We start from the raw sequence: 21,321 nt of genomic DNA, 5'->3' as shown, positions 1-21,321 counted from the left end.
CCGTCTGTTGTCTGGTATCAAAAGACTTGTAAGAATATTGACCTTTGCATTGAACTTACCTATCATTGATGATAGCATGATCATCGTGTGTATTTTTTTAGAAAAGACTTTTCTTTGTCTTCTGTGCCGATTTGATGTTACTTGTAGGTTCTATCAAAACCAAATACATTCCTGATCTTATAAAGTTCCTGAGCGAAATAATTAGCTTTAGCTTATAAAACAGTCATAACTCCATTTAGTGTGCAATTATAATCCCAGGCATTAAAAGGAAGTAAGTATTTTTGATATATTAGAGTCTAGGTCGAGCCCATTTTAGTTCTAAATCTCGATTTAACTTACATTATCTCAAACGATGTCATTGTTCTGAAAACTAGGCTGCAGTGCTTCTTTTTTATATTTAGGCTAAACTACCGACTAACTTTCTATTCAGTATTCTCCACCGTTACTAATATTTTTACTTGCACTATTGTTACATAGCATACGCTTCATTTTAATTTTAGCTAGATTGATCTGCTACAGTTCAGTTTTTTACAATTAGTTGTGCTTATTAACAAATATACCATTCGAAAAGATCACTCCACCATTCATAAAACATTACAATGTTGCTGTAAACGGGATCTTTACAACCCTTTACAACATTTACAACGATTTTGATATACATTCGTGTCGGAAATCTTCATAACAAATACCTCCTTACTATTTCACCGTCATTAGTACTGATTGAAACAATTTACCGCTTGTCTACCTCCTCGACAGACTAGGATCCCGATAGGCGCTGTTTACTTCGCATGCTTGCAAGAAGCGCAGAGTGATCATAATCAGCCAGCATTCCTTTCTGACAGGCTATCGGAATACCACCCAAAACACCCACATCGTGTACACCACAAAATCAGTTACCTTGGCAACGGAATTGACCACAAAACTACATTTAAAAATATGTCCTATATGTCATAGATAAGGTTGAAAATGAAGGACGTGTTTCAAGCACCACTGATGGTTTTACCTGCTCGCGCGTTATGTTATCCTAGTAGAAATGGTTACGTCACCGCGTTCAATTCGGCCAACTCCACGTGGTTATCGATCCCAACCACCAAGTTCATTGTTTTTATCGCTATCCTGCTCCCACCGACCTTTCATTGTGGGGTTGTTTTTCCATTCGTCGGTGTGGTTGTTTGGGGGTGGAGTCTAATGATTAGGCTTTTGGGTTCGGTAACGTTTACAGTAGTATTTCAATAAATTTCGCTTGTTGTGTAATTTTTATTTAATTTAAGCAGATGGTAGTTAGAGCCTAGTAGAGGTACTACTAGGCAGCGGCTCCTCTAACTACCATCTTGGTGTTTGTTTGTTTGTGACACGTGCTTACGTCATTGAAGGATATCCTAATTGACACTTAAAAACAAAACATGTATATTTCAAAAATCCATTACTTTTTATGAGCCCCCGCCTAAAACGGTTAGAACAGACACAAATTGCATAAGTGCCATACGGGAATCGAACCCAGAATCTCTTCATAATTTTATTTGTGTCAACTGCGATCTGCTGAAATTAGAAGTTCCTAAGTTCCAATATGAAACTCACTCTCAGAAACAAGCTTCATGTGTAGTGTAGTCTTGTAAAATCATTCACTGTAATGTTTGTGCTACTTGTATCAGAAAGTTAAGTTTAGCAAACTTCAAGTTAACCCTGATATCTCTTGGCCGTATCTGTGAGCCTAGTACGCGAGAGCCTGTCTCAGAACCGGCGCGTGCCATTCGTATCGGAAGCACCTCAAATTCGCAAACGTCTGCCCGCAATGAAAGCCACCCGCGCATTGGGCTCACTGGGCTGTCTCCGTCAAATGATTCGCGAGGTAAACTTGCCACCAACACACACCGCTGTGTACCTAGTATGTGTATGCTACGGTTAACAGACACTGCGGCGCGGTAGTCACGCCCTCCTCGCGTCTCATAGGTGGGCAAATTCCTGCGAATCTTCTCTAGGACATGATGCCCTGGTGTCCGCACGTCACTTACATACGAGGGACGCCGTTCTTTGCATAGTGTTGGTTCATTCATTCCCCTCCCCCTCGAATGATCAATGAAAATAAACTCTCGACAGGTTAGGAAACAGCATGTTGTCTTTGTCGAGCTATCATAATTCAATTAACTTCGGTAGAGAAGAAGATATTCGGTTCACATTCGCTCTTGAAGCGTTTTTATCAATCGTGGGTACCTAAAGTGAAACTGAAAACGGCGCTATATTTAACTGATAACTTAGCGTTCAGAAATAAAACAATTAATTAGGTCATATCCAGTACCTAAGGCCAAGCGGATAACATTGCTCAATGCCATAGCAACCAGAGTAATCGCATACAATATTGTTGCCCTTTTACTTGCCTTATGAAACCTAGTTCAACGAAAAACATTTGTTAGAATCCAGGAATTATTTAATTAACCAAATTAACTAAGTCAAAATTATTTTCTTTTGTATCTTTCTACCATCTTTTCTTTTTCAAAAGCGCCCCTGAGAATCTCATTTATGACTTTTCTTACCTTAGACACTAATAACAGATCATTAAAGTATTTTATTAACATTTTTAGAGTTCAACCTGATAGTACCGGATGGCATGATCTCCAAATAATCCAATAAATCCTAATATCTAATCGTAGCCGAAGTGCATACGACTGCTGATCACGTGTTACTGACTTTTTTTTCCAAATTTTAAGCCACGTTGCTCGATAACTATTACATAGAACTCCTTATTACAGGGAGAAGTTCCATCAAACAAGGAGTAAACCTGTCCTTTCATCATTTCAATTGTTGATTCCATGATGGAACCGACTATAATGTAATGGAGGCGTATCACTGCCTACACCTTCGCGTTTAAGTACCGTGATATATTTTCGAAATAAAACCATGACATTCTACCACTTAAGTCAAGTTAGTATCCAACTATGGCATGTCATTGTTAGGTGATCTAAATGAAAACACAAGATCGGTAACAAAGTGTCCGCCGCGGTTCGTATCGTATGAACGTGTAACGTAATAGCAGGAAGCGATATCCTCGCGTTGATAACTGCCTGGTATAATGGGGTCATATCACTGACAATGTTACAAGGATGGACTTGTTATATACTATGAAGGCTTGTGCGAAATGATTGGGTTTGCAAGGGTATTTTATTTTTAAAAAGAGTTTGTATTAGGATAGTAATTTTTAGAGTTGTTTGACCCTACGGATCCACTTTTCCAAAATATTTTTCAAAAACAAATAGAACAGTTTTGTTTCATTGTAATTTAAATTGTTTGCTTAAAATAGGCCTAGAGTAGAAAATAAACATTTTAGCTATGAAGTAGGAAAGTTTTATCTTAGTTCTATCGGTCTATTATGAACATAACTAGTAGCTCTGATTTTGTTCTTAGACTTATATTATGACTGCACAAATTATGTAAGTATGGTCTACTGCACCAATAGTTATTGTTGTGGGTTCCATTCCTGTCCAGAACAACTTTGTGTCGATATGAGTATGAGGGTGAATTCAATTTCAATTATTACAAAAACAGTCGTTTGTGAAAAATATCTCAAACTTTGATCTTTACACAGAAATCGAAACATGAAGAGTTTTCTAATCTGGAGTAGTAAAATCAGTACAGTTTTATATTCAACTGGGTACTGTGTAAAAGTTTAATTTTAATTAAAGATCTTACTGGTCTTTGCTCTATTAATTATAAAAGGCGCTAAACGCCTAAATAATAAATGTCATGTATTTTTCCATCTGCAACAACTTGCTTTCAAAACTATTAAGGCACTTAACACTCTATTTCAGCTAAGTTTGTCTATTTATAAGTAAATAAACACAAAAGTACCAATGCGTATGAAATTTATTTCAAGTCTATATACAAAAATACAATTAATTGAAAACTTAACATAAGTACAGAAGTATATTTTTTACAATTAATCGGTTCGAAGTAGTCCTGTCATAAATACTATAAATTAAAACCTAAGAATATATTAAAAAAGAAAAGAGAGCGACATAGAGCCACCTAATAGTTAGGCAACTTATTATCAAAAATAACTTTATTAATCTGATTTACTATGACACTAACTACTGAAAAGCGAGTGAAAACTAGTACATTACCAATAATATTAACAAAAATGAACCAAAAACTATACAAATATGAAAACTAGATAACCCCCATTTATTACCCCAAAATGTAATCAAATAATCAATATCGAAAATATGTCTCACAAACTTAATGCGTTATATGCTCTTTTGAAAATTACATATTTAATTGGGCATAATATTCTTCAATTTCTGCCTGAACAGAACGGGCGTCTTCATCGTGTGATCGTTTTCTACGCCTGCAAGGTTCTGTGTTGCAGCTCTGCTTGGGCAGAGGCACCTCAGTACGGCTGCAGTCTGAAGACGGCTCGCCTCCTTTCAGACATTTCACCTCACGGTGCTGGATGCCACCTCCGCAGGCTTTTGAGCACTGCAGAAACAGAAATATGTTAGGTTAACGTTATACCTATCTACTAAAAGAAATCGTACGGGTATGTCCAACTTTCGTAAAAGCCGAACTTATTATTTTTGACGCTGGAAAAACATCCCTTCGCCCTATTTTTTTTAAAGCTTTAAGTGTCCAAAGATTAGATTAGATACCCACTGGTTGCCGGAAACTTAGCCTGCTACGTTGACCAATGTAACCTGCGTTCAAGCATTAGGCATTCTAAGTTGAAATGCGTGATCACGTTAATTTTTGTATCTTAATATAGGTATACTAGTACTTTTTGCTCACCAGAATAGCGCACCAATATCGTAAACACGATCACTACATAAAAGTTTCAGATGCAATTTTTTTTTTGAGCTAGAACTCCTCCCTTTTTGGTAACATGTATCCAAATTTATCATTACCTACATTTTTCTATACCGATAAATAATCTAATACGCATCAAGGGTACATCGTCACTTCTTTGAACGTCCACTTACCTTACCCCACGGCCCAGCAAACCACTGCGAAGGGCATTGTTCAAGTGGTATCTCACAAGGCATCATGTCTGCCAGCTTCTTCTCCTTAGCGCATCGTTCTTCACTGATTTCTGTCACGTTAGTGATGCGATACTGTCCACAGAACACTTTTCTGGTCTGCACGCCCTTGCCGCAGTCGACTGAACACTACGCAATAAATAAACTAATGATATGACTACATTTTCTAATCGCGATTTAAGTGTTTTACTTAGAGCAGAACAACGTTTGCCGGGTCAGTAAATAACATCATAAAAAATAATGTCTGAATCTGTCGTTTCCCCGTTAACTCAAAAGTAACTGATGTATACTTTTTTAGTTTTCAATTACATACGCAATAGAATGTAAGTTATAAGTGTGGCACATGTGTATGTTTTTATAAAGGTATAGCTCCTAAATGGATAGACCAAACCCAATACACACAATTTTTTCATAAGATAGTCTATGATTTTTATTTAATCGGGGTAAATATAACCTCCGAAAAACACTAAGTAGTTAATAAAGTAGAGTCAAAAAGAAGTTACTAAACCACAAAATTCCTGACATGATCGAGATGATTCGTAAAGATTTATCTTTGTTACCTTGCTCCACAGAGTGGCGTACCAGTGCGCCTGGCAGGGTGGCAGCTTCTCCGGGTCACAAGGCTCCTCGGTCACTGGTCGCTTGTGGGGATCACAGAAGCTATCGTTGTAAACCTTCTTAGATTCAGACATACAACTCACTTCCCTGGAGCGGATTTTTGAGAAACATGAGTCGCACTGCAGAACAGCAAACATTATTAACATTCTTGTTTAGAAAAAAAACAATAACTTCTAATAGAAAACACAAAGTACAACATGGCCCGACACAACGATTTGAGGATCAAACAGTTTTTTTAAATGTCAGCCTATTTGTTTGTCACTAATTTGAATACAATTTGCACAGTTCTAATGCAACGACAACGACGTGACTAAACTTTTGAGTTTTGATCTTATTTAAGAGTTTATTAGTATAGTATAATTCAATTTAAATAGCAATTAAATAAGCACTGACATTAGTCGATCTGTTGTTGCTATGAGCGAGCCTCTTAATCGTACTCATGACTCATACCACTACCTATATTTTTCCCAAGAAAGGTTTGACATCAGACAGACGACCGTTTGGAAAAACATCATTACTTCACAGTATTATTGATATGATTGAGATGATCGAGAAAGATACCTACCATGCCGACCCCATATAACGTGAGATTATAAAGAAAACTTACCCCAGACCACTTAGTGGCAGCCCAATCAAGACCTTGGCACACTTCGTTCATACAAGCTCTCATGGCAGCAGGCTTCTCAGAGCCGCACTCCTCGTCACTGAGGACTTGCACCCGGTTGTTTACTTTACGACGACACACCACGTCTCTTGTCTGATTACCCTCGTCGCATAGCTGGCTGCACTGTATAATACATGTTTATATAACTTTTTTACCAGTACCTACGTATTAAGTAAAGAACATATATGAAATGCTGCTTTGTTATTCAACTATGTTTATAAAATAAACATATGTTTTGCGAAAATTATAAATGCCGTATTGATGACAAAATTCAGTAACTGATTATTAAAAAAACACTATTATTTGACTTTTCGAGACATAAAAGTTCTGCAACTTGAGTTTAGAAAGTTCACTATAACCAAGTAAGAAAATTAAGTGTCGATTTTAAATAAATGTGAAGTACATGGTGATAGAAAGTAATGGATAAAGGGTCAGGCGCATATTTTCAGTAGAAAGAAATGAGCTGAGCACAAAGAACAGAAGGGAATAAATACGGTTACTTACAGCGGTCCAGTTACCAATATACCAGTTAGGACAGTCCACTTCTCTGTTGCACTCTTTAGTCACTTCCGGTTTAGGGCCATGAAGCTTAATGCATTCAAAATCTGGCACTATAATCGGGTACCTAAACACCATAAAAAGAAAATATTATCATTACGCATTAACGTAATTGTAAAAAACCATTGTTGTAGTCGCACTATTCATGCCTCTTTAAGGGCAAAAATAAATCTAGGAGATGTATTTATTAGTGGTAAATTAAACTTAAAAAAGCACTAAGAAAAAATAACTAAACAACTTGTATTCAACCGTCATACAAAGATTTTACTCAAAAAAAAAATAGAGCCAGCGCATTTATACTTAATTATATGGAATGGAGCTATTAACACTTACCCTTTAGCAATAATCTTTTGACAAATGACATCTCTAGTGCTGATTCCATCTCCTCTACAAGCTTCTGAGCAGTTGCTCCAAGGTCCTTCGACCCACTCAGCTGGCATAGGGCATGGTTCCTCATTACAAGGCTTCTTGGACAAGGGCTTCTCGCTCCCAATGCACAGATTATCTCCTACGATCTCATTGTCTGATGCCCGGCACGTTACGTTGCGTATTTGACTTCCTATGAAGCAAAAATGGTTGTAAACTGTTGCATTGCTTATTTAATAAGATAAGGTATACTATAATATTAACTTCAATTTGAACTTGGCAGAGTAAACCTTCATTCTTGTGACGCACATAGAAATAGGATTTAGAGTTATCTAGAGGGTTCTCGACCCACTAGGTAACTCTTAATTCTATTTCTTCTTATGTGTTTGAGGTAAACACCTGCGGTGAAACTTTAGGCATTCTAAGATAAAATGCGTGTTCGCGTTAATTCCCTTATCCTATTATATAATAAACATTCTACGCGAAAGTTTAAGTTATGAATATATTTATTATCTAATTGAGTCACTTTTATTGCTCTACGTTAGAACCATGAGTTACACCAAAAATATAAATATATCGAGCAAATTCTATTGTTATAAATTTTTATTGAATCGTTTTAAGAATATATTTTCATAATACAGATATCTATAGTGAGCAGTAAAACATAAACAAATAAGATTTTCTAATAATATTATATATTGATTTATAAGGTATTTTGAAATATTAAACAATAAAAATATAACCTATACCATTATTTTACTAATGCCATATTTATAGGATTTTATTGTTTCTTTTCCAACAAAAGCATTTTTTTTCCTGAACAACATATCCGTGTTAGTCATCTAGTACCTACTATTGTACAAGTCCTGGTTATTTAATCAAAGACAGAGGGTGAGACGCAGTTTTCAAATGGCTATTCTAATAGCATAGTTATTGCCCATAAGCCTTGCTACACACATATCCGGTTCGGCAATATTTGGCATTCGGCAAGCAATTATATTAGTTGCATTTGGCCAAGCTCGGCATTTTTCTCGAATATTTATCTACACAATGACAAGTTCGACCGCCTCCGTGGCGCAGTGGCTTAAGTCGCCACGGCGTGGCACTGCGCCACGGTTCGATTCCCACACGGAACAATTATTTGTGCGATCCACAAGGAGAGGCTGCAGTTCCGATGCAGGAGTTGTAAAATAAAATATGAAATTTTACCACCGGCTTACCCAATTCATGCCGACCCGAATAGAAGTGTAGGTAGCATAACCTTACCTCCACCACATGAGGCACTGCAAGGAGTAAACTCCTCATGTTCCCAGGTATATTTCTTAGTAGTCGGCGGTGCCACAGTCTTTGGCACACAGTATTTGTACTGTATACCCACATTCTCCTGCTCTAGATGAAGCTAAAATAACATAAAAACCTTTTATCTGCTGCTACAAATTATTATTAGGTGTAGACAAACTATCTAGTCCCAGCCAGATTTAATCCCGTGACAAGCTTATAAAAATAACCTATAGCACTTGGTTAAATAAACTTTTCTATCAGTTTAAGATGTGTGTGTCTAATCGAAATCGAATAAAAAACAATGCTTTCGGGTTACAGCACTAATTAAACAATAAAACAAACTCGTCAGTTGTACTCGAAGGTGTTAGATGTACATGACATAATAATACGTAGATTCACGATTTTTCAATAACAATTCCAATCCTATGTAATAGGGGACGACTTGTTATCAAAAAATAAAAGCTGGGATGTATAGAAGTGCAAAAAAAAATACTATCATCTATTGAGCCGCATAACAAAATCTGAGCTACTATTGAACTTCTTTACCCATCTTAATTTCTAAAAGTTATGCTGTTCAGGCTAGATTTTCTTACTGAAAGAAACAGCGGTTCCTTGGTAGGTGCGATGGCTCTTAGCTTGTCAGCTACAGGTTTCCTCGGCGTGCTACGTTGATACAGCCACAGAGTGCCGGCAAAGAGCAGGGAGGCTGGAGCTCTCACGTGTCCCTCTATGTACGGCCTGCCTTTCACATTTCGGACCACTGGCGAGAGAAAACTTGGTTATACATGGAAATCAGTTATCAAAAATAATATTTTTTGGATTTGAATGAAGCAAGGGACATTTGTAAGCTCTCTAAACGGCGTTCTTAAGTCTCTGCCTACCCCTATGGAAAGATGGCGTGATTTTATGTACGTATGTATATAAAATAATCTTACCCATGTTGTTGGTCGAAGGTTTGATTTCCTCAATCGTGATATTCGTAGAGCCGGCCGGTATCAGGAGAATGGTGTACTCTAAAATATTCACAAGTCATTTAGATAATACAAATTAATATACGGCGAAGTGAACAAGCATTATCCAATTGATTTAGTAAATAAGAGGCGGTGTTACAAAAACTAAAACTAAAGTCAAGAAAATAATTTAAAGTTTTCAGGGATCGCGAATGACATTCTTTGATGCCTGTTTACCTTCATAGAAATGGAGATCTTATAATTGTGTTACAGAAAAAGGGAAAGGCAAAGCATCTCTGAATTAAATATATTGTACAACCCAAATTTTATTAAGGAAACTACTCCAATAACTATATTTCCAAGTCCTATTTGCCTTACTTTCGTCCAGGTCCTGAGTGTCAATGAAGCCACACACATTGTGGCACTTGTCATTGGTGTCCTTGCAGTCAGGGCATTTGGCGTCGGTTGACGGCGGGGCGATGAACTTGCCGTATCCATCGGGCTAAGAAAATAATATACAAACGTATTAAAATTATAATTATAGAATCTATGTGAAGGAGTGACCTTCTATATCCATCAAAGGGCAGGTATCCGCGTATTTGAGGATTTTTTGAACGGTCATATTTCAACTTTACCCAAGAAATATACAAATGTGTTAAGTAGAGAATCGTTTTTTGAGGTCACCTAGCGATTTTTTACGCTTAAGGGAATATTTTCAATTGTTATAAAACTTTATTTACACATAATTAACCAATGTTAACCGCAGACAAAGTTATCCTACGGTAGTAAAATCAGCACCTTAAAATAAATTTAGTTTTATAAGCTACCAAACTAGTAGAGCCATTTTCCCACCCTTTTACAAAGTGCAATTGACGTCACATCCAGGATTTAGTCATATATCCGGCCTGTAGCTTATTCGATTTATGATAACCTCCCACGCAAACGATATGAGTTCATTTTGCACATTCAGTTTCTTTTTCAAGTGAAAAACAAGCATAACTGAAAGGCTCTTTCCTTTAGTGCATTATTATAGCCTTGTCCAGCATGTGGGGCTCAAGGCCTAACCCTTTTTTTCGGGAAGAGACCCTTACCCAGCAGTGGAGCAGTTATATGCTAACTTTATTGACTTAATTGATTACAATTGATAATACTGTACATATGAATCAATCAGCCTAGCTTTACTTCCAACTATTTAAGACCAGATCGAGCATTATTATTACATGAAGCGACTGCCTATCTGGTCTCCACAACCCAGTTACCTGAGTTATAACATTTAATATATGATACCCTTTGGTAAGACTGTTTGTCAGACTTACAAGTTTATGACTATTGTACTGGTATCATCATTGACATATAAATAACGTATTTGTTTAATAGAGTGACTGAAATACTTACATTTCTGGTTTTGAACAAAGCACCCCATGTTAAATTACATAGAACGAGTGCTAACAGCAACGATCTGAAACAAATACATTGTAATACTTAATCTTACCAATATTATAAACAAGATTGTTTATAACGCTTTCACTCAAAAACTATTAAACAAATTTTGAAATTTTACAGCAGGTATTGAAGTTTATTATTTTACATTAGAATAACACTGAAGCGATTTAGTATGAAGTATATCTGGTTTTCTGCGTTAAAATTATGATAAAAGCTAAAATGTATGTTGAGTCATGATATAAATTACCTACAGCTTTAATCAAATTACATCCGTTTACAAAATCATCCATAGTACCTATATCAAAGCAATTTATTTACAGGGATTAAATCCAATCACTGTACTGGCACTAAAATTAGCACCAAATATAGAAACTGAATCTATTTAATATCAATCTCGGTAACTAAATAAGAGTTTTGATTCCATGTAATTAATAGCAAATAGTTATTGTTATCGGGTTTCAATAATACAATCTCAGTCTAATGTGGATGATATCTGAGATGTCTTGGCATATTAATAGAAATTTAATTTTAAGTAACTTTTCAACATGATTAACTAAACAACTGATTTGACTGACTGACTGACCAACACCCTAATATCAATAATAAGTAAATTTACCTAAAAATAATACACTAAAATCAATAAAAAAATCAGGTAATCCTACCTTAAGATATGTGCCGTCATCTTATTGTCAGCATGAATAATGATCTATTCAATCTACACCAGCCGCGCCGCGATTCAACGAGGTACTGAAGTTCACCCGAGCATGTGCGCACGCGCACCGACACTATGAACTACTGAAACGCGCGAGACACAGCCTCCGACAAAATTATTTCAAAGCTCGCTTTATAAACGCCCTTGTTGATAAATGATTGTACAACATTTTGTGTCGTTTCGTTAACTTTATATGTTTTTTAATATAACTAGATGATCCGGCAAACGTTGTTTTGCCATTTTTTTAATGTGTTGGGCAACCCTTATCACTTTGGGGTATGAAAAATAGATAGTAGCTGATTCTCAGGCTTACTGAATATGCATAAAAAATTTGGTAAAAATCATTGTGACTGTATCATCATTGTATATTAAATTATCCCTGGTTCTAACGGTGGAGGAAAACTATATTATTATGATGAAAAAAAGTTTTATGCAGTATCATTTTAATAATGCTTTTGTAGTTAATTAGAATGTCTCTAAACTTCGTGGGATACGAGATTATTTTTAGATGTAAGAGTTGTTTTAATAAAAGAAACAAAAAATCTGCAACATGCGTTTCATTTAACACGTGTGCGACTTGTATAATTGAAAGGCTAGAATCAGTTTTATGATAATATTAATATGTACGAACTACTACGAACCAATGTCTACCAAAAGACAAGGCTCTGTATGTGGAACGATTTCCAGTGGTAATAAGTACCTTTGTTATAGGTCTCCTTGTATCAGTCTAGGTTATAAACTATCCGTGTATTCCATTTCATTAAAATCAAACCAGTAGTATTTTCGTGTGAGTAATAAACATACATACAAACTTGCTTTAATAATCTGTAATATGAACAAATTAATATGTAATTTATTTCGTTAATACTCCATCCTTGTTACTTATTTTTGACTCATCATGACAGTCTCCACGCTACTCTGAAAAACATTTTGATAAACATACCTAACGTACTTACTAATATTACAAACGCGAAAGTTTGTAAATATGGAAAGAAGTTCTTGTATCCAACGATGTATGTATGTTTGTTAATCTTTCACAAACAAAACTACTGGACGGATTTTAATGACGTAGTACACTGATAACTTATAGACAAGATTAGCACATAGGATACTTTTTACCCCGTCGAATCCTATCACCCAGGCGAAGTCGCATACAGAAGCTAATTATCAAATAAATTACATTTTAGATTGTTGACATTAATGATGAATTCATCAGCTCATTCTTATAAAGAACTACTTGGTAATTAGGTTAATAAACATTTAGTCATCATTTTAATAAGTCTAGTGCTTATTAACAGACAGAAATAGGTTACAAGACCATATGTTTCGCACATGGTATGCATTAGAATTCATTGAGAACAATATTTTAATTTAATAAATCTATCTATATAAATAAAAACGAATTACCGTACATACATACATTTGTATCATAATTGAACGTGTGTGCACTAGTAAACTAAATTAGATTGTTTTTATGTTTGTTACAGCTGAGACAAGGTTTGTATGGGATCGATGGGATCAAAAGTCCCACCCAGGATGAAATTGTACTATACCCGAACGTATTCGTGCCAATTTGCTACTAACCTTTATTATTATACCAGTTTTAAAAGCAGGTTTCTTTTTAGGTTCAGAGGAAATACGTCATAGTGTCTGTTGTTCGTCACATCGAACCAGTGTTTGTGTAGAGCTAGATTCTAATTAGAACTCTCGGAGTGTGCTTTATAACAATTTAACAAGTCCGTTTTCTTATCATTAAATCGAGTGACTAGTTAATTTACCTTTTTACCCTACTGCGCGACGCAAAGGAGGGTAACGTTTCAATTTAAATGTGACTGATGTAGAACAGAAGTCTGTTTCCTATACACCTCTACCTACCCACGAAATACGTAAAGTTTGTTAGTTAACTATAATTATTATCAGTCCCATGTAATAGGGGCGAGTCTATAGTCATATACCGGGCAAGCAAATTGCTGGGCATGGGTACGGGAGAAGACTCCCGTAACCATGGACTGGTTAGGCCTTGAGTCCACCACGCTGACCAATTGCGGGTTGGAGAATATTCTAATAGAAATATCCAGTAGCACTATATCCGACACGGGAATTGAACCCAATACCTCGTAAACTGCAGTCGCATATTTACACCACAGAAGGTTTTCAAATCTATAGATTTCGTACAATTTTGAGGTTTGAACCAAAATGTCTGCGTGGGTGTTAAATATTCATACCACTTGGCTATCACTACTTCCCATTCAGTTATATGTAGGTATAATTTTAATTCGTTATCACATATCCTTTCATGCTAATACTATTCGTGTCAATAATAATAACGCTTGGGAACTAAAATAGTTGTGTAACACGGAAATCCTGAACATTCCTAGCTTTATCAACGATCATTTTACTATTATACTTAATGAATTATTGTGACATATTGTGAAACAAGAGGGATTTTTCAGGACTTTTCCCTTCACTTTGCAATGTTGATAAAGTAGGATAGAAGCTTCAGTCACAGCAAGGATTTTTTCGACCTTTCGTCTTTATTGAGCAATTTGCATTTAATAATCAATAGCAGTGAGATAATAATATTGTAACTAGTAAATTGAAAGCTCTTTTAGCCTATGCTATCCCATTGTTGGGCAAAGGTCCTCCCTTTTCTACTGCCGTTTATCATTGCCAAGTTTAATCTCTGGTCAATCATCCAGGTAGGCATTAAATGAGCTACAACTTTGTCTCTAGAGCAAAAATAAAAAGGTTCAGCGACTATTATTACAATTTACCGCCTACAATTTAACGCATTCCTTTTTTGTTTTGTTAGGGGCAGTTAAAAATCAGTGCTGTGTCTAGCACAGCGTTTACTGAGCTGTAGCCCTTTGTTGCACATAAATGTACTGACTGAGTTATTAAGTTCTGTATTTAGGATGTTTCTTTAGAAAAATAAATGGTTTAAATGGTTTATTCTTTAAATTGTGCATTTCACACAAACCTTTTTTCTAATCTTTTTACTCTACCAGAAAAAAACTATACAAAACCACGAAACGTCAACGTGAAATATCAACCATCTTTTGTAAGAGCAATATCAAAAATTTTAGTTTAACCAAAATTATTAGTTTTATACAGTTATTTGTTAGTTTCTGGTACAGGGTGTGGTCAAAATGTGTGAATCTAAGAAGCGCGCGAGTTGTGACGTGTGTCGCACTATCAACTTGGCCAAACATGTGAACGCACCGAAGCCAGACATGCAGCAGTATGATAAATGTGTACCGGTTAATAAATTCCCCTGTCCTCGGGTCACAGGTAACTACTGAACAAGACGCCGTAGGTAATACTATAGTTAAGCACCTGGCAATCTCTGATTTCGGGTTCCAATAGACAGGCGAGCTATTTCCCAGAGCCTATTTTAAACTTAACGAGCCGATTTTGTCACAGTGCCACCTAAATCAAAATTGTAGAGTCGTTATTATTTCGAAATAACACGGTCAACAGCAACGGTGTTACAGGTTACATGTCTAAAAACTAATTTATTTTCCTTGTTTTTAAAATTTTCCACAAACTCATGTAACAACTTTATGGATTTAACATTTTAAGTATGTAGTTATCATAAAAACATTTAAGTCTTCCACCAAGCTTCATCAACTTTATCAAAAAAGGTCGCTAGGCTTTTTTTGGTATATCTATCTAGTTTCATAATGCTTTCAATATTTTTTTTTTCTATAGAACTACCCCTGAATCCAACATGCATCAAGGTGTGCAGCAAAGAAGAATACAAGATAAGAAAGTCCGGGTCGAAACCGTTAGCGCCCAAGATGCCTTACTATGTCCATGGCAAACTTATGTACGCTGTCAAAGTTAGTACTACTCCTTACATCTCATTATTTCCTGGTAGTTACTAGAATTATTCGAAGACTATTTATTTTAGTGGAGATCATGACTATTCTAGTCGTATTATTTTTTGTATATTCAATTGGGATAGAACTTAAAGAAGAGGTCAATAATAATTATATAGAGTGCTCTTGATCTTTTTATGATTCTTGATCTATACTTACCACTGCCGCATACACTACACTACTAGGTTGTACAACTATTGTTAAAGACATGTTTTAAACAATCTATCAAAATCACAAATAAAATCTTTGCTTGTTACCAAGGTTGTTAAATGTACATATTTTCTGTATAATAATGTGAATTTCGTCGTTCTCAATCTAACAACTTAAAGAAATATTCGAACAATATCTAATTCTAACTAGGTACAAGCAACCAATACTTCATAAACAAATCTCCTCACTATTTCACCGTCATTAGTACTGATTGAAACAATTCACCGCATCTCTACCTCCTCGGCAGGCTGGCATCCTGATAGGATCTGTTTACTTCACGTACACGCAAGGAGTGTGGGGTGATCAACGGGATGTCACGGAATGCCTCAAGCGGTGGTCGGAATACATCCGAAGCTTAAATACCAGACGCCCACCCGCCTTCGATCACTGTGGCAAAGTAATTGTACGTATAAGACAAACGAAAATACCTTTTAACTCAATACAATAAGGTTCAGTGATAAGTGTCTTATACACTTGGTACTGAAATACTTAGGCTCTGTGTTGTTCATGTGGTCCTAGTAGAAATGGTTACGTCACCGCGTCTGGTTCGGCTCGGCTCTACGTGGGAATCGATCCGTTGCACCACGAGACGTGACGTGATCTGATGGGGGTTCATTGTCATATCTAGCTATCCTTTTCTCTCGCTTGTAACAGTTATATAGCGTAAAGTTATTCAACGCGTACCGTGATTTCGTACGCGGAAAAGAGAGATGAAGACTCCCTTGTCAATACAACATAAAAAATAACGATATTAATGTAGAGTATCTAATTACAATTAACTAGTATTGACATTTTTCCGTTGTCGATTCAGAGAAGTTTTAAAAGTTGCAGTGGTTTTACCAACATTTTATTTTGAATTGTATTATTATTCTCAAAAAAAAATAGTAAATACGCTAAAAGAAGTAAAGACTTTAATATTCCTTACATACGCCTATAAACAAAGTTTTAGAAACTTTAGTAAAATCTCAGCAAACTTGTTTCTCTCATCTCCTGGTCGTATCTGTGAGCCTAGTACACGGGAGTCTATCTCTGAACTGGCGCGTGCCATTCGCATCGGAAGTGCCTCCGTTTGCGAAACGTCTGGCCGCAATGAAAGTCATCCGCGCAATGAGCTTTCTCTGTCAAACGGTTCGCGTGGTTTAATTTAGCTACAAGTTTAGCGAACCGCGTTGTTCTACGGACATCGGACACGTGTGTGCGCTACGGTTAACAGACACTACGGCGCGGTGGTCACGCCCTCCTCGCGTCTCATAGGTGGGGAAATTCCTGCGAATCTTCTCTAGGACATGATGCCCTGGTGTCCGCACGTCACTTACATACGAGGGACGCCGTTCTTTGCATAGTGTTGGTTCATTCATTCCCCCCTCTCAATACCGTATGAAATGTAATTTGCAGCGAATTGGAAAACAGAGTGTTGTCTTTGTCAGACTAGTCATTTGTCATGTTCTTAAAATGTAATAGCAGATTCTCAGGTATTCGTAACGGACGAATACATGTAGTAAAGTTAATAATTCATTACTTTTTCAGAAAAAGGAGTCCGTGGAAAGTTTGATAGCGCCTCTGTACGCGCTCTACAAAAACTTTGTGACAACGTGCTTTTCAGGTAACTAGAGCAGTTATTACCGTTATTAAAATAAGTCCTTACATTTAAGATTTTGGCAGAGTAAATAACATTGTTTTGTTACCAGCGCATGAATCAAGCAAAGGACTACAAACCTTATAATATTTCTGTCCGACCAGGTGTGGTAAAGGTGCCAGTGTTAGTCAAGTGCGCATACTTCGACTACCTGAAGGCTTTGGAGAGGAAGCACCAAGAGGAAGTCAAGGAAAGACGGATCAGGAAGAGGGCTTAACCAGGCTACCACCACTCCGCGAGAACAAGCTCCTATGGACATGTTTCAACAGGCAGCTGACTCCCAACTGAGTCTGACGAGCAACTGTCTGGGCGCGGAGTGGAACTGCGTCAAAACAAAACGCAATTAACATAAAAATCGGGTCCGACAATAAATGTGCCGTCTGCGCTCAGTGTGGAATGTCTTTTGCCTTGAATTTTTTAATCTCAATTACGTAATAAAATTGTCTTTTATCGTTCCCAAGTGACGTCGTCTAACATCCACCAATGTTACTAGGTAAAAATATAATAAGTATTCTCAATAATTAATTCTCGCAACGAAATAACTTTACAAGTTAATCGAAATATATATATTTATTTGTTTTTGTATATTTATTATTATTTATTGTTAAAAATAAAGTTTTCTAATTATATTTAACCATATTGCACTCTTTCATTTATTAATTACAATTAACTACATTATGTAAATGAATTTCTGGTTTACCAAAGTTTTGCCAAGTAAATAGTCCATTCAAATGCAACGGTTTTCGGGGATAATAGAAGCTTGAGTCTAATTTTGTGGAGGCACCACCTTTGTCCCTCAGTCGTCATCTTCGAAAAAGGGACTGAGGGTGCAAACACACATTGAAAAAATAAAATAATAGCGTTTTCTGAAAAACACAACCGTAAATGTAACTTTTCAATGGACAAAGTATACATAAAATGTTTAATTGGGTTTACACAATAATTATATGATAAACAACGGAAAATATTCTATTTAAAATATTAATTGTGTAAACTCCACTCTTCTAAATATTGAACTAAATAAAATTACAAATGTTCAATCAATATCTTTGCTGTCGACGTCGTAGCTCGGAGGCGTGCAGTTCAAAAAAAGCCGGATTGTCGTCAGGCGAGCCTCCAGCCAGCATGTACTCCAAATGTCTGATGTAGCATATTGCTATTCTGAAAACCACACATTTAATTCATATAATTCAATATTAAAATAAGTTATAATCCAGCTACTGCTATGTATTGTAATGAGGAAAGATCTAGCGCTGTATGCGGATCGTAGTCGTTTTACTAGAACGTCTTTGTATTAGCATGGCAAATATTATTATGATTGTTTCACACCAGGCGGACAAATTGGAATTCTCTAATGGGTTGTGCAATGATTTATCTACCAGTAACCACGTCTATAAAAATAAGACCAAATGTGGAGCTTGACTTAAGAATATGATGATTAATTACCTAAGGCACTCTATCTTAGAATATTTCTTCTTAGAAGGCTTGGTAACTGGCAGCTTGGAGCGCAGTAGATCGAAGGCACGGTTCATGTCACGCATCCGAGTCCTCTCTCTGTCGCAGGCTGTCTTTTTGTACTCTGAAATGTATATACGAAGAAAGGGTTGTTACGATATCTGACTCTTATAATATTGTCTCTGTCTTCTCTGAAAAGAGAAGCAGACACAGGTATTCATAAATACGCTACGAGTTTATTTAAATTGGCCTCTAGATGCCTAACAGGGTCGATGATTTGAAACACTAACACTCATTTAATTATTTCAGGCTCTTAATTAAAAGCCGACATGTAATTTTGCTGTTTTTAGATATTTTCAGTTTTTTTCCATTGAAAGATTATCCTTGTATCAGGGGCTCAGGAAACAAAGTAGTAAACATTATCCTATTGCTGAAAATTCTACATTCACATCACTTTTAGCTTCGTCACTTGTTGTTTTTAGCTATTCCTTTCTTGAAATTATGATTAAAAGGTTTCACAGTTATTATGTCTGGTATTTATACCTTTTTCCAGTTGTAGCGCTCGTTCTTTCCAGTTAAGAATGTTGGTGTCCTGGTTAGGGTCTTCGGAGCCGTACTTGGAGGTGTCCTGTGATTCGTGTGAGTAGTCCAGTGAAGACTCCGAGTTGGCGGTCTCGCCTATCGTGCTAGCGTCCCTGAAGTCTTGTTCATAATATCTTGGCCCTGAGACATTGAATATACGAATGCACTACACTTAAGATTACTTTACCATCCAAAAAACAGTACCTAAGCCTGGTCTTAACACGTGATAACGCAAAATTTTATCAAAATCGGTATAAGCTTTGTGCACATGTAAGCATTACAGACAGATAGACAGCGTAAGGTAAGCATACTTTACCATTATTTTATACGTTGCCCTTATTTGTTCGACTAACACTGAACCTAAACAGTTATCTGGGAACAATCAAACTGTCTACAGGGAATCTCCGCCAACATTTTTTCTATTTTATATTAGTTGCGACATTATTCCAGCATTTATCATTAGCAAGTTTATCTTATTGGCCCTGGCCTAATATCACAGAAGGGCCATGTATGTCACAAGGCCTTTGGTAAACCGAGTGGGCGTAAGCATAGTAAGGGTCTAAAACGGTAACAACGATAAATAATTTTATAACTGTCATAGAATTCAGCAATTTGGATTTATTAGGACTGCTGAAATTGGGCTTTGGTGCTTGCCTTCCTGAAGAACGAATCTTGAGAAGGAACTATGACCCAGAAGCTTACAAATAGCTTAATACAAAACCTTAGATTCATAGAAGATTCTCTTTCTACTTATAAGATTCAAATAAGTCTAATTCAAATATACCTACATGTACCTAACTGCGCAAAACGGCCGTCCTTTTTTCAATTTTATTGCGTATGTACCTTTTCATCAAATAATTTGTTTTATCAATACTTTACTTACCTTCGGGAGTACTGTGATCCAACTCATGAGGTCTGAAATATGTAATTCTTCTCGGTTCATAATCTTCTAACACATAAGACCTATGATGGGAGATTGTTTTGTCATACTTCTTATGAGAAAATGTATGTTCTTCTTTTGGTTTGTCATCTTGCCGGCCTATTTCTAGAATAACACGGTCTTCTGCCTCTCTCTTCTCTTCGTCATCTTCTTTGACTACGGTATAGTTGGCTATCAGAGGCAATGGAGCCTCGTCATCGTAAGTTTGGTTATACATTACTCAATAATATCTGCTGACGTTTGTTAAGTTTGTTAGTCATGAGTTAATGTTTACTTTTCAAAAGTAACCATATGGTAAGGTATTTTGAAAAACACTCTGTATAAAACCTCCTAATTTTTGAAGAATAGAAGCTAGTATTACAGCAGGCTTTAAATAGACACCTTGGTTGCTGTATCTTAAGTTCTTGAGTCCGTTTATCACTGAACACTTAAAGCACCTATTGCAAAACTTACACAACCCTTCATAAACTGTATTCGTCACCACAAAACTACAAAACTTTCTCAAGGAATAAAATATAACACCCGTCGCGTACCTGTTCGCCGTGAGGACTGGCTCATCCACAGTTCTCTTCTATTGTAATGCATATTCGATCAAAAGTGTCCGTTGTGCCTTGTGTGTACAAGTGTGTGGCACAATTTTAAAGTTTTCAGAAGACAACCGCCATTGTCTTATGTGGCATTGTCGCCTGTTTGTTTTGTGGCCAACCTCTGCGGCGCGGCGCGGCGAGGACTCCCAAGTTGATCAAAATGCTCTCTATTTTTATGTTAATTTGTTTAGAACTTTTGCTATTGTGTTTTACACTTTTTGTGTATTATTGGGAGTGCTACGAGTTACAATGACACGCTTCGAAAGATAACAATGCATTTTAGTGATCTATAATTAATTAAAAACGTCTTGGTCCTAGGTATTCTGAAAATTAATTGAAATATTCGCTGTGTAATTTATCTTTACGGTATGGTAAAAATAAAATTCACTTGTGTTTATAGATATTGTGCATTTA

The 21,321-nt window shown here is 36.3% G+C and overlaps 3 protein-coding genes across 3 annotated transcripts; 1 reads left to right on the top strand and 2 right to left on the bottom strand.

Moving 5' to 3' along the window:
* Positions 1–3,840: 3,840 nt before the first annotated feature.
* Positions 3,841–11,715, bottom strand: LOC142981197 (papilin-like). Its single transcript, XM_076126913.1, has 12 exons — positions 11,567–11,715; positions 10,857–10,920; positions 9,840–9,963; positions 9,447–9,524; positions 9,105–9,271; positions 8,497–8,629; positions 7,198–7,423; positions 6,811–6,931; positions 6,250–6,429; positions 5,585–5,761; positions 4,968–5,153; positions 3,841–4,470 (listed from the first exon to the last, which is right to left on the bottom strand). Exons 1-12 carry the CDS (start codon positions 11,584–11,586, stop codon positions 4,258–4,260), a joined length of 1,689 nt encoding a protein of 562 aa, XP_075983028.1. The 5' UTR covers positions 11,587–11,715; the 3' UTR covers positions 3,841–4,257.
* Positions 11,716–14,765: 3,050 nt separating this feature from the next.
* On the top strand, positions 14,766–17,868 carry LOC142980997 (uncharacterized). The gene is made up of 5 exons (XM_076126644.1): positions 14,766–14,907; positions 15,328–15,458; positions 15,955–16,110; positions 17,235–17,310; positions 17,448–17,868. The coding sequence occupies exons 1-5, from the start codon at positions 14,766–14,768 to the stop codon at positions 17,558–17,560; spliced, it is 618 nt and encodes a 205-aa protein (XP_075982759.1). The 3' UTR covers positions 17,561–17,868.
* sage (salivary gland-expressed bHLH) lies at positions 17,868–21,082 on the bottom strand. The gene is made up of 4 exons (XM_076126643.1): positions 20,264–21,082; positions 19,342–19,521; positions 18,790–18,922; positions 17,868–18,504 (listed from the first exon to the last, which is right to left on the bottom strand). The coding sequence occupies exons 1-4, from the start codon at positions 20,535–20,537 to the stop codon at positions 18,384–18,386; spliced, it is 708 nt and encodes a 235-aa protein (XP_075982758.1). The 5' UTR covers positions 20,538–21,082; the 3' UTR covers positions 17,868–18,383.
* Positions 21,083–21,321: the final 239 nt, after the last annotated feature.

The sequence above is a fragment of the Anticarsia gemmatalis genome, chromosome 19 (assembly GCF_050436995.1).
Source record: "Anticarsia gemmatalis isolate Benzon Research Colony breed Stoneville strain chromosome 19, ilAntGemm2 primary, whole genome shotgun sequence".
Taxonomy (NCBI): Eukaryota; Metazoa; Arthropoda; class Insecta; order Lepidoptera; family Erebidae; genus Anticarsia; species Anticarsia gemmatalis.
This window is presented reverse-complemented; position numbering and strand designations above follow the sequence as displayed.

What these genes read in the sequence shown, in the direction of transcription:
- sage (XM_076126643.1), bottom strand. Translation starts at nt 20,537, where the DNA reads ATGTATAACCAAACTTACGATGACGAGGCTCCATTGCCTCTGATAGCC. An exon ending in GGATCACAGTACTCCCGAAG is followed by an intron (nt 19,522 to 20,263) that starts GTAAGTAAAGTA and finishes TCAATGTCTCAG; the next exon opens with GGCCAAGATATTATGAACAA. An exon ending in TCTAAGATAGAGTGCCTTAG is followed by an intron (nt 18,505 to 18,789) that starts GTAATTAATCAT and finishes TGTGGTTTTCAG; the next exon opens with AATAGCAATATGCTACATCA.
- LOC142981197 (XM_076126913.1), bottom strand. Translation starts at nt 11,586, where the DNA reads ATGACGGCACATATCTTAAG. An exon ending in CTTTGTTCAAAACCAGAAAT is followed by an intron (nt 9,964 to 10,856) that starts GTAAGTATTTCA and finishes TTATTTTCTTAG; the next exon opens with CCCGATGGATACGGCAAGTT. An exon ending in TTGCTGGGCCGTGGGGTAAG is followed by an intron (nt 4,471 to 4,967) that starts GTAAGTGGACGT and finishes CTGTTTCTGCAG; the next exon opens with TGCTCAAAAGCCTGCGGAGG.
- LOC142980997 (XM_076126644.1), top strand. Translation starts at nt 14,766, where the DNA reads ATGTGTGAATCTAAGAAGCGCGCGAGTTGTGACGTGTGTCGCACTATC. An exon ending in CCCCTGTCCTCGGGTCACAG is followed by an intron (nt 14,908 to 15,327) that starts GTAACTACTGAA and finishes TTTTTTCTATAG; the next exon opens with AACTACCCCTGAATCCAACA. An exon ending in AACTTATGTACGCTGTCAAA is followed by an intron (nt 15,459 to 15,954) that starts GTTAGTACTACT and finishes CCTCCTCGGCAG; the next exon opens with GCTGGCATCCTGATAGGATC.